The sequence below is a fragment of the Pipra filicauda genome, unplaced genomic scaffold, assembly GCF_003945595.2.
Source record: "Pipra filicauda isolate LSUMZ 115617 unplaced genomic scaffold, ASM394559v2 scaffold283_size971201_pilon, whole genome shotgun sequence".
NCBI lineage: Eukaryota > Metazoa > Chordata > Aves > Passeriformes > Pipridae > Pipra > Pipra filicauda.
This window is the reverse complement of record NW_024104402.1, coordinates 392,013-405,269: the sequence shown is the minus strand read 5'-3', so window position 1 is coordinate 405,269 and position 13,257 is coordinate 392,013. Positions and strand designations below refer to the sequence as shown.

At 40.8% G+C, this 13,257-nt stretch overlaps 1 protein-coding gene across 7 annotated transcripts in view; it reads right to left on the bottom strand.

Annotated features, from left to right (window-relative positions):
• Window positions 1-4,619: 4,619 nt before the first annotated feature.
• FOXN3 (forkhead box N3) overlaps window positions 4,620-13,257 on the bottom strand; it is a 208,259-nt gene continuing 199,621 nt past the window's right edge. For all 7 annotated transcript variants that reach the window (XM_039382806.1, XM_027738698.2, XM_027738716.2 and 4 more), the window contains one exon: window positions 4,620-12,096. In XM_039382806.1, the coding sequence (XP_039238740.1) occupies window positions 11,547-12,096 (550 nt within the window). In that variant the 3' untranslated portion in view covers window positions 4,620-11,546. The remainder of the gene's footprint in view (window positions 12,097-13,257) is intronic.

The window sequence follows — 13,257 nt, the reverse complement described above, 5'->3', positions numbered from 1 at the left end:
TTCCTTGCAGGCACTTCCCTTTCCTTTGCCTTCTTTTCCCTTCCTCCCTACCTTCCTTGCAAAGCTCAAAATTGGTGACTGAATACTGTTTGCAGCCTTTTAGACAATATTCCCCAAATCCATTTTTTTTGGATGGTGGATCACCCATTAGATCTCACTGCAGCACACCTCCTCCCCACTGCCCCACCAGGAGCAGACAGCAGCGAGTGGCCACCAGGAGCAGGAGTTGGGACTCTCCTCCTGATTGATGATCTGCTTCTTACAGTACTGTAATAGGCAAAGCCAGTTGTATTTGATTACACCCCAGATAGTGTGGCTTCTGTAACTGAAATGGTGAATGAACCAGGTTGGAATAATTAGAATGCCGATAGCTGAATAAAGCTATTTTTAAAATCACTGAACAGCACTGCTCTTTACTATGATTGCAGAGATTATGTAAGAGGATGATTAAAACCAGGTCTCTGCATCACAGAGTGATCTGTGTTTTAGAGATGAGAAAACAAAGCTGCAAAGGAATGAGGGGAGACTATTATTTTAGAAGAGTCTCTGCCTGCCCTAATTAAGGGCAAACCAGCCATGTCATCAACCTCTTCATTGTCATTCTAACCCATCTTACTTTTTCTATCATATTTTGCCAATAAGCCATTTATTTTTTAAGGCTGGGTTTGTACATATGGAAATGTCAGCTCAGGAGGGATCTGCTGCGTCATCCCACAATACGCAGCCGTGTTACAGGGTGTCCCTAATGCACAGCTTCTGCCTCCTAAGGTGCATCTACCAAGAACATTTTCCTCCTATTTGCTGATGTATTACCATTCATTTAAAAAAGCAGGAGAAGTAAAACGTGAGGGCTACCTTTGTGTATTGTCTAACTGATTGAAAACAGACAGATAAGGAGGAGTTGTATCTCAGCAGTAGGAAGATGCTGCGTTTCAGGACCAAGCTACCAAAAAGGATGCTGTTGTTTTCAGTGACAGTTATTTGGGAAAAGCCTCTAGAAATTGATTGTCATTAAAGACCTGGAGAGAACATTGCTTATGATGATAAGCAGAGATTTTAAAATTTCGTGTTTACAGCCTCCTGCACTCTAATGCTCAGACTGCTATATATACACAATCATTATTTGATTTCTTACACCACAGTGAATAGCAGCTCTGCTGATCAAATATAAAGTGGCAACCAATCCTAATGCAAATAGAAATATAAACAAACCCTGCAGATTTATAGCCAATAAAAATTATGTCAAACAGTGTAAGATGAAAAGCAGAGTGTATGCTTGTTATTCAGTCTGACAGATGTTTGCCGTAGAGTGTTTTCCATGAAGTTACTCACCGTTATTAATCATCTGTATTCTATGATGAAGTTTAAAAACTCTTTAATTATCTTATGTGGATTGAATGTGCCCATTCAAAGCACCACACCGTGTTAAAGCTGAGATTTATTCCTTTATAATATTTCTTTAAGAAGCAGATGTCACAGGAACCATTGCTACTTCATTTCCTGGCATAACACAGGATCTGGAGCACACAGAACAAAGCCTTTTGTTGTTATTTACTTATTTCTTTGAAGTAACTTCCCCAGCCAAGGTGCATTATGCCAATAGAAGAGTCAAATGCCACCTCTTCACAGGGGAGTCTGTAGTACCAGATGCTGTTATGTGAAGACAGGAATTTAACACGGAGGCATATGAACTTGGCCATTTTGTGTGGATCTACCTATTTTGTGCAAAACACACATTGGGTACCTGCCCTTGCATGCAAGGTGGGTGAGCCTGGGGGCCCACGTTTTTTCCCTCAAGTGCCGTGAGCAGGTAAGGTCTGTCTTCCTTGCTCATTTGGGTCCCCAGAGCCTCGCACCTCTGGCCATGCAGCTGCTGAACTTCACTGAGAATGCAGGGATGTCTGGATGGGGCTGTGCAGTACCTTCGCACTCAGTGGGAAGCAGCCTGCCTGGGCTGTTTGGACTTCTGTAGCCAAAGTTTGCAGTGTAAAAGCTCATATGCCTCATATGCCCTGTGTTACACATTTACACAACCACTTCTATTTCCACTTGGTGAGAAGGGGCAGGAGCCCTGCCATCCCACTCTGCCCAGGGACTACTAAATGGAAGATATGCAAGGGGCTGGGAGGACAGAGGCAGCTGCCCCAGGGCAGGTGCCAGTACCAGGAGTGGGTACCTTGGCCACGAGGGTGGGCTGGTGCTCTTCCTCTGCCCCACGCAGTCCCCAAGGGCTCTCTCCCAGAGTGCAGCCTCGGCACCTGCCCTGGTGGGTTCCTCATCAGAGGAACCTGAGTGGGCTGAACACCACTGCCACTGCAGCTGAGATGTTGAGGGAGCGAGGGGCTGCAGTGACCAAGAGAGACAAGATTTAAGCACAGGGGTGGCAGCATCACCAATGTGGCAGTCAGCCAGGAGCGGTCACAGCCAGTTTCAACCCACTGAGGGCTGAGGTCAACAACAAGGGGACACCAACCCACTGGGTGGCACCACTGCAGGCAGTTAGAGGGGCACGGGATGCTCCTCCTCAGATGTGTTTTATAAAGGAACCAGCACATGGAGGGCTGCTGGAGACCCATTGAGGTCAGAAGGATTCTGTGCACCCCTGAGGGACAGCAGCCTGTGGACCACCCTGCCAGGGCAGGAATTCCTGGAGTGGCTGCAGGCAATATGTGCTGGAGCAGGGACATCCCTGAAGAAAGAGCAGGAGAAAGAAACCGTACATAAATCACCTCACCTGCCCATGTTGCCCAAGGGCTTGCCAGAGGCATTTTGACAAATTGAGCACAACCCACAGTGCAAATACGGGTGTTGAGCCTGGAGAGGAGGTAGGACAGGTGTTTGGTTGTTTATGTCCTTTCTAAACACCCAAATGAGTGATCAGAAGTCTGTGTTAATTGCAATGAAGTAAAACTCACAACTTGAGACTGTTTTGCCCATAACAGGCAAATGGCACCGCTGCACAAAAGTCTGTAGCACAACTGGCATTCGGTGCATCTCCGACAGCGCCCCTGAGCTGAATGGCTTAAGGCCCTCCCATAATGCCCTACGCTAAAAAGAGCCCACAACCAGCCTCTTGGCAAGCTTGCTGCCTTGTATATAAAGGCTAAAACATGTTCTGTGGAGACTGCAGGTCTCCCTGCTCCTCTACACACGTCGCTACAGATACATCCACAGATGGTGCTGCGTGATACTTGCTTAACTGGCGGCAGATGGGAGGGGGGATCCATTAGAGGAAGATGATTCAGAGCACAGTTAAGTGCTTTTGCCTTCCCACCAGTCTCCTCCTATTTTGTCTCCTTGGCCAAGTCTGTTTTCTCTCTTCCTTGTTCCATTGCAGTGGCAGTGGGTACCAAGGGTAGATTACAAACAGAAACTTTTCCAGGCAATACACTGAAGTAGTAATTGCCTGGACAGACACTGAGGCTAGGCACTTTTATGCTCTTTCATGCATATCTTGGACATTTGTTTCTGCTGCCCCACTCCCCCCAGGACCTGTTTACATCCATCTTGTCCCTCAGATGCCTACTGTGGTGTGCCCCATACCAACTACTCTGGATGGCATCGAGACAAGTAAGGGGGACACGCTTTCAGCAGAGTTCCAGCTTCAGCAGCTATACATTCTCCTTACACGGCTGAGAAACCATCCTCCTCTGTTTCAGCAGAGTTTCAAACGAGGTGTGACAAAGTTTCACAGAAAAACTGGGGGTTTTTTTTCTTCTCACTCCTTTGGAAACTTAACGTATAAATACCTAGGGCTGTTAATAGAACACTTTCAAACCACAGAGTTTGGGGAATGATGATTTGTAAGATTTTACTATTCAGTTTAATTTTAATTGGAAAATGCTATGAGGCAACTACAATTTTTTTATACACCCTATTATTTACTCTCTGAAGAGAATCCTTCTGCACTGTTTTCTTCAACTCTAGACTTAGGTTGGATTGCTGAATCTACAGAGAGAGGGACCAGTTTTTAGCATCAGTGAACAAAGAGCATTACTATTCCTGCTGCAGCCCAAGGTGACCAGGGAGGCTCCAAGTACCTGAAGATCAGGATACCTCCTAGGTGGTTACAGATTGAGCCAGCTGAGGCAACTAGCTTTGAAGCTCTTGACTCTACAGGATTTCCTCCTGCAAACAATCCATTCATGCCGCGAGGTAAAGGAGTAACGTGGCAAAAGAATTATGAGCCCTAGTGCTGCAGAAACCTGAATAAAACCTGTGGAGGGTTGATGCAACAACTACAAAGCAATGTTTTTTGGTATATTCTATATATACACCATTAGACATGTTTTATTACTGGATCTCTTCTGATTGTTACTAATTAAAAGAAGAGATACAATTCCCAGTGAAATTAGCTTCGTTTCTGGGCTGCAAAACTGATGAGAAATGAAGATCAGGCCCTAAGTTAACACCAATTTTGGTATGTCTAGCCATTTGCATATGACAGCAAATTAACATGAGCTGATATCTACTGCAGTGAAGATACACGTAACATCCCACGAGCAAAAGAACTATTTAATAATGAAGGAATTAATTTGTAAAAAAAAAAATAAAAATCACTGTTGTTCTTTCTTAATATCTGACATATTTTGAAGCCAATATTCACACAAATACAATTGTTCAATTGATGCAACTCAGTAATTTTTATTGCAACTGGAAGACAATACATCACAGAAACTTTATGGTAGATTTTGGGAAAGTGTTATTTACAATAATAATTGATGAAATAGTTTGTCTTTGGCAATATGATTACACATCAAGAAAATGTAAAATGCAAGTATGCCTCTAAATCAACAATTTCATATTTCCTAAAGATCAGCTGATTGCACTTGCCTTCGGACTGCTCATTTAGGTAAACACAAATACAACTTAACATCACTGTTCATTCCCCATCACAGTTCGTATTTTAATATTGTTGAAATTGGCAGTTTCAGATGCCAAGTACAGGAAAAAAAATTGGCTTATCACTGTACTAAATTAACTTATTGGCCAGTTAAGGTCCTGTGACCCTTAAGCATTGATACTAAATCTCTTGGTCTTTTGATTGCTTTATCACTTTTTCTGTAAAACAAAATATTTCAGAAATTACAGATCAGAGTATAAAAAAATGTACAAGTTCATAATGCTTTTCATACACACACAAATCATTCCCCCCAACATTTTACATCATGGCAGTTTTAAGTAGTGAGTGTGAATGATGCAGGCATGGAACTGGTTATCAGATACAGGTATGACTTTCAATTGCTGTCCCACACATACTCAGAAAATGTACAATGCTCTAGTAACTTAAAAATGTACTCAAGTTCAATGTCATCCGAAAAAAAAAGAGAGTCTTGGGATTTCAGGCCAGAGTAAACAAATGAAAAAGATTCCCATTTCTAGATGAACAGCCATTCCAGCATCCAGCATGTTATTCTGGCATTCGATAAAATCCCTTCTAGCACTGAGGGCCAGCACAAGTTGTCATTTATCCCTTAAACCCTCAGATGATGAGCTCCTGTAACTGCTGGCCTGATCCAAAGCTCAACAAAATCCACTGAAAATAAAAATGTGAAACAAACCCCCCTTCCACTGACTGTGAAAGGATGTTACATCAGGTCAATATTCCCCTCTTTGCAAAAGGAAATGTGATACAGTAGAAAAACCATTTCATAGCTTCAGATAAATATACCTTGTTTCAATGCTAAAACAAAACCCAAACTCCCCAAACCAGGAAAGGCTACTTATTAGAAGAACTTGAAAGTGACCTTTAAATCATTTCTGGCTTTAAATGTATACCAGCAAAATACAGCACCATAGACACATTAGGTTGACACTTTTTTTTTGGTCAGTGAAACTAGTACTTGTTTGCTGAACTGTGGAAGAATTATAAGGTCATGTACATGATCAAAGATAAAGCAACCCAGCTGACAAGTCTCTGCTTAATTCAAGAATAACCAGTACTAAAAAAAAAAAAAAAAAAAAAAAAAAAAAAAAAACCCTAATAAACCACCATCTATTAATACTTTCTAAATAAAAGGGGATTAACAGATGAATTCACAAATGTATGCAGATTTATACAGAACACTGAATGTTGTGTGTAAATCCTTATAAACTGCATCTCAAAACAGAAACACACAAAATGTATAGTTTGACTTACACATCCCATTTCAAAGGAAAAGAGACATCATTACAACTTGGTAACTGTGCTAATTGCAATACAAACCAAACAGAAATTCAGAGTTTGGCAGGTAACTAAGAAGAGGGTTATCACTTAGGTTATATAGCAAAGTGTTGATGTATATTACATAGAGTAGTATAAATAATAAAAAAGTATTATTTAAATTAGATCACAGTGCTGCATTATGTGCATAACAGTGTTTGATATATTACTGGAGGGCTGTGAAGAACACTACTAAAACTTAACTGGTCAGACGGTCAACACTGATATTCTGTTACAATCAGGAGGATGTATGGTTCAAATGCTCTTTTGGTGGCAAAGTCAAGAAAATGTTTCAAAATATTTCCTACAAAATATGCCAATGAGCTATTCAGGCAGGAGTGATGTGCCCAAAGGAGCTGGGTTTGCATTCTCCATCAAGTGAAGTAAATTGCATTGGAAATGCATTCTCTCAATTGTTTTATTCTGATCCTGGAGCACAGGAGAGTAATGTTTTCAAGAATGCCTAGCATCAGATTCAAGGAAAAATGGTAATAGTAGTGAAATGGTAAAGGCTTCCAGGAGCACTTGGGTGTCTGTAGCTCCACAGACTGCAAAGGAGATCAGACACCTTCAAGTTCCAGAAAACATCAGACCGTGCACTCTCAGGCATATGGTGTGATTCCTGAGGTGTCCTGCGCAGGGCCAGGAGTTGGTCTCAGTCCTGATGGGTCCCTTCCAAATCAGCATATTCTATGATTCCATAACTCTATGATCTATCTACATCTTTAGATGGATTGGGAGCCAAAATCTCAGTGAAAATCAATCACTGCCACCAAGAAACCAGGACAAAGTGCTGTTTTGGTAATTTTATCCTTGGTGCTATTTGGTGCAGAATTTAGGATTTCATTATCTGCTAAAGTATGTTGATGTAACTCTACCTCACTACAGTGAAGAATGCAGCCTCCAGCTCTTTTCTGTATCTTTTCCAAAGGCAGACAGTAATTCAGTTGAACACTGGAAGTCAATGCATTTCCTTCAAGATTCCCTTCTCCCATTAATGTAAGAGAAGAACAAGAATATGAACCTCAACTGAATTGCCACTGAGAAGAGAACACAGTCTCAGGACAGTTCTCTAGTCCTACACAGCATACCACCTCACCTCCATGTTCGGCTTTTCAGCTGTGAAACCCTGTGATCTTGGTAGAACTACTGCCAGTTTTGCCAGGAGAAGAACAGAAGCAGACTGCTTTCAGAAACAGCTACAGGGTGATACATTTAAGCTGTTCAAGACCTGTGCCTGAATTTTTAAATGCAAGCAGAATCTGCATCAAAATGCAGTAGGACATCCAACTGCTTGCAGAATGCAAGCACGACCAGCAGATTTCACCTCTGTGCAGGCGACGGTGAAATCTGCTTATGGCATTAGCTCTGGCCTGCAAGAGCTTCTTGCTGCAAAAGGCATATTCCAAAGGAACCCGCCATGAAGTCCAGCAACCCTTACAATTCATGCCTATGTGAAACTCGCCACTGAATGCTTGCTGACCTCCTGGGATTCCCCCAGACCCCACCTGTCTTGGAGAAATGCTAATTTGGCAATACTGATAGGGTGAGAAGAATGGAAAGTTAGAGATTTGACAACTTCTCACTCCAAAATGGCTTAGTAAGGAAAGGAAACAAGCAAAACCACACTACCTCATATCTGGCAAGTGAGAGAGTTTGTAATACAGTGCAATTACCACTCTGTTTTGACATCATTCAGTCAAGGTAGAGACAACTCTATTGAAAAGCTGACATTGTATTTCCTGGAAAACAAATCAATTTCAGTTCTTACAAGAAAAAGAGAACTTCTCTGATGGAGTAGAACCAGTTCTGAAAAAGTTGCCATTGTCAGCCAGGCACAAAAATGGTTTAAAAGGTGACTCCTAAATATTTTATACAATCCAAATTATGTACTTCTCATCAACAGTCGGAGTAAGCATCAATAAGGACAAGTTGTTTTTAAACACCAGAAATAATCCGCTGATGGCATTAGCCCTCAGCCAAACTGCTGGTTCCTGAACATAAATTTGTAAACTCCTACCAAAGCACATGTCCTTAGCAGATCAGACTAGGAGAAACAAATTTGACATGAAAATAGATATTTGCCAACATTTTAGGTTTACCAGCAAATATATAGAGGAGTTGTTGAAGTCTTAGATAAGTTTTATATATATATATCTATATATATCTGTATAAAGATAACTTGCCTAATTAGATATTTATGCAAAATGACTGTTTTCTAAGATGAGTAATACTAGTGGTAATTATATATTTAGCCACCAAGAGTCCACATTAATGAATGGTACTTGTTGTTCAACAGATACTGATCTCATTTGCACTGACACACTGCAATCAGAGAAGTTGCCCTGGAATTAGTGTTGTGGACAGAATCTGGCCACTGACACACAAACACGTTGCTTCCCCAGGAGGACAGAGATAGCTGAGCCATGGTTTAAGTGTATCTTCTGCTACTAGATTTAACTTTTCAGTGCTGCTTTTTGATAAATATTAAACTACTCCTGAGATGGTACAACTATGCATTAATGAGCAAAGGTGGTGGCAAAGTGATACTGTAGTATTTTCTATCCAAATTACTCTCCCCAAAGTCTGTAAAAGATGAAGACCAAGTTTTCTTGCACGGGGTTGTGTGGACTTTGGCTGTAGCAAGCATGGATCTGGAAAGAAGCTGATTATCCAGGTCCAACAGACAAGGGAAAACTATGGCTCATTCATCTCTGTGCTACCTGGCCAAGGGACTGGCCCTTTCTGTTTCCCCCATTATTATCTTGAGGGCTGCAGGCAGTCAAGAAAACTTAGTATCTATGTACTCCTGACTTAACTAATGCAGGGAATTAACCCTGCATGCATCAGCCTCAGCAAACTGAGAGGAATATAGGCTGTTTTTTGCACTATCTGTGGCTCTCTCCTTCTTTATTTCCATAGCCGGCAGTTGTGCTGAGCTACGCAGCTGTCAGGCAGCTTCTGGATCCCAGGACACGCTGGCTGAGATGGGAATAGAGGCACCCTTTTGCTGTGCTGCTGCCAGCGTGGCCCTGTTCTTTACTGACAAAATGCTTGTGGAGCACAGGACCAGGTCCAGACCAGCCCTTCAGTCCTTCCACTTCCTAACTGAACACATCACAGGCATCTCCAAATGCAACTTTTAGCTCACTGCACGGAGTGGGAAGTCAAAGCCTTCTCTAACTCACTCTTCATAAACTAGATCCATCTTGGTGAAACTGCTGCCTGAAACAGTTGTTAGGGATAAATCTAAACCTATACTCTTTAAGAACCGACCATTCTGTTCTACTAAGTGGTTGGTTCTTGGGATTTTCTTTTGCCTCAACGATATTCTAACTGTTGAATTTTTCATGCCAAATGCAAGAATCCAGGTGAGAGAGACTGTTTTATTTATTTCACAGTTTCTCTCTGCTGTAGTGATCTCCAGTCTCACAGTCATCATTACCAGGAGAGTAGCACTGTACCTGAATCACACTCTCTGTAACACTGGTTTTTCTCCGGACACCTCCATAAGGCTCTTAATTAACTTCATTTTTTCATGGCAAATTAGCAAAGCTATTTTCTTGTCTACTTATTCCTGAATCAAATCAGAGAGTCTTACTCGATTAACCTCCCATTATTCTCTTGATTCTGTCATACACACTCACTACTAAATTTGCCCTCAGATTATTGCGTCATGTTACACATGTACAGACGAAGAAAGGACACATTTTTACTTTTTTTTTTCTTTTTTTAAACAGAAGTAGGGAGAGGGGGGCTGAATGTGCAGACAAGGCAGTATAATTCAACCATCCAAGCCCTACCAGAGCATGAAGATTTTATTTTTTAATATTGCAGAGTAAGTTCCCCAACAGTCAGTGTTTGTCCCTGAAGAAGGTTAAACCTTAAACACCTGCTTCAAAAAAACCCCAACAACAACAAAAAAGAACCAAAACAAAAACAAAAACAAAACAAAACAAAAATAAAACCCCAAAAAACCAAACTCTAAGCCTAAGGGCTTAAAAATTAGAGGCATAGCCTTTTTCTCTATTTTCTATATTTATATGAAAATAATTCATGCTTCATGCTAAATACATTATTTACCTTACAAGAACTTTGTCATCTTTGAATAAAAAAAATTGTTTGCTTTTTGTTTTCTCCCCCTCCCTAAGGAATCCATGCAATGTGGATCAAATTTTTTCTGCTGGCTACGCTGGTTCAATCTGGAAATTTGTTGTCATTTTTGCACAGATGAATCCTGACTGACGGCCACTGCACACTCATTTCTGAGGGCAGTGTAGGAGCTCTTTTGTTAAACTTCTGAATTTTACTGTTCACCAATATGCTTTCCTTTTATTTTTAAATACAGAATACTACTAATGGCAGGTTTGGTACCTTTGTTTCCCCAGTTAGATCAAGGATGTGATCCACAGAAAAAGATTCTGATGTACATTGTATCTACTGTAATTTCTTAGACTTGATTGCTTTTCACTCAGGCAGTTTAGAAGACATAGCTTGTTTTTCCCTATTACTATGATTTTTTGCACGCAGTGCCAATCTTCAGGCTTATGGCTTTTTGAACATTCTTTCAATTTAATATAGAAGACAGAATTCAATGGTTAAGGATGCTACTAACAGTGACCCCCCTCCCATTTCTTGTTATTTCACTGAAATCCATTGCATACATAGTTCAAATTTCCTCAAACTTATAGTTATCAGTCTTCACACTATGAGCCACATGGGATACACGAAGCACTGGAAGTGCATTACAGCTTGCACAGTTGCCACCAGTGGCTGTCCAAAGACTTGTATGGCACAATGTATCCAAGTGCCACTAGATGGTTCTTGGTGGAGAAGTACATGCCTCCTCTTTCCCACAAATCTCTTTATTCACATTCACTTCTAACCCAATTGTAAGGCCATTAAAAAAATTCTTAAGGGCCAGGCCTGAATGAATACTAAATTATGCACAGCTCTTCTACTATAAGAGGGATTTCCAAGTACCCAATTTTACTCCCATCACATTAATGTTGATGTCACTGCGTATTCAACCACGCATTTTTGACAAGCTGGAGAAAGCAATGGCGATTTTGGCTTTTTTTTTGTTAACTTTTTGTCTTCAGGTAATGAAAAGCTTTTCGTAAATTAGCTGAGTGTCAGTATGAGTTCTATGGCTTCAATCTCCTTTAAAAATAAAAATTCTTAAGGGTTCAAAAAATAAAAAGAAAAAAAGAAAGAAACAAAACAAAAACAAATAGAAGAAAAACAAAAAAGGAAAAAATTGCTGATATTGCCACAAATCATTAGAATTCACCTGACGTGCTGAAACAAAACTTTGTAAGTTCAAACAAATCATTGATTTGTTCTAATTTTTTGTGGTTTCCTTTTGCTCTTTCTGCCCCTTTGCCGTCCGATTCGTGATGTTGTTCAAACAGGATCGAATTCCTGCTAAATGCAGGAGTGATCCTGCTGCTTCTTTCATCTCCTCATCGTCACTCTCAGGGGGCTTTTCTGTACGTCTCTTTTTAAGAGGCAGTGTGTCACTTGGTACTTTTTTCGCCTTCATTAAATGTTGCCTTTTCTTGTGCTGGGATGCATACCCACTGTCAGCTAAAGAATCCTTGGTCTCCTTCCGACTTTGCTTTTTGTCCTCCTCTTCTGTTTCACTATGGCTCTCGTGGCTCTGGAAGCTAACTTCACTTCCTTCACTGCTGTCTTGGCTACCTTTAGTTGCAAATTCATACTGGTCATCAGCAGAGGAAGAGGAAACGGAGTCACTAGCAGGTGATGTGCTCCTGTGGTTGGAAGATTTGGCACTGCTGTAGTTGTGATCCTCCTTTGGGTCACCGCTAACAACTGGAGAGCCGCAGGACTGTTCGCTTTCTGTCCGCATCCGGCAGTTTGTTATTCCGTTCCTGTAAAAACAAATCGAAGCAGTCTTAGAAGCCACAAAGATGTGATCCTGCTTCAAAGCAGAGGATGATAAAGCCAAATGAGGGTACTGACAGGTAAATTGAAATTATCATCTGCAATTATGAGTTTTAAAGTAATGTCCATGCAAGGTGGTTTCAAAGCCTAATTGCTCGTGGATTGGACTTGACATATAAAACAAGCCAAAAGAAGGAAAACAGCACAAGAGGCAGGAGCAAGTAAGGGATTGTTACAAATAAATGATATCTAAACAGTCCTGATTTACATTTTTACTAATAGCTTACACTTCCAGAAATTAAAAAGAAAAACCCCCAACATAATTTTATCTCCTGGATAAATAAACTCTGGTGAGTTGCATAAATATGCCCTCCTCTTTTTCATATAAAATGTGGGGAAGAGACACTAGCTTTCTGCAGTAATTCTTTGCCACCTCTGAAAGACACTTTCCAGCTCCAGCACTCCAAGTGCAAGAGATGTTTCACCTGGAAATAGCACAGCTTCCATTTAGGACTCTTTCCAACAAAAGGAGCAACTAAGTATAAAACCCAGGTCCAGTCACATTTCTGATTATGATCAGTTAATGAATAATCTTAAAAGCAATACAATTTTAAGCCACTAGCTGCCAAGAAAATATTACAATGTGCTCAAAAACAAGCAGTAGAAAAAAAAAATAAATCTGGATTTGCTCTAGAAGATGTCATGTCCTCCTTTGGTTTTATGGCACTCTGTGCTGTGGGAACTACTGCAACATGATACATTTAAAAACTAACAGTGTTCCTTTCTGGACTGAAAAGTATAGAGCATCAATGTGGCAACACTGATGTTACAGTATGGAATACAATGCCTGCAAGACTATTAAAGAAGGGACTGACCCTTAATTCTTAATCCTTAATTCCTGTGGAAAAAAGGAGAGTGGGATGCTCATCACTGAGTAAAGCCATCACCATTGCTACCTGCCAGTTCACCAGCCTTGAATCTCTCTATCAGTTAAAAAAAAAACAACAAAAAAGCAAGGCTGTTTAAACTATCACTTGATAAACTGATTTAAAATCTCGTCTTGCCATCTTTGTGCTACCACTAGAGTGCTTTTGCACGCTCATGGCAGCGTTGGATTAATACCTTTTCTTAAATGCATGCACTGAACA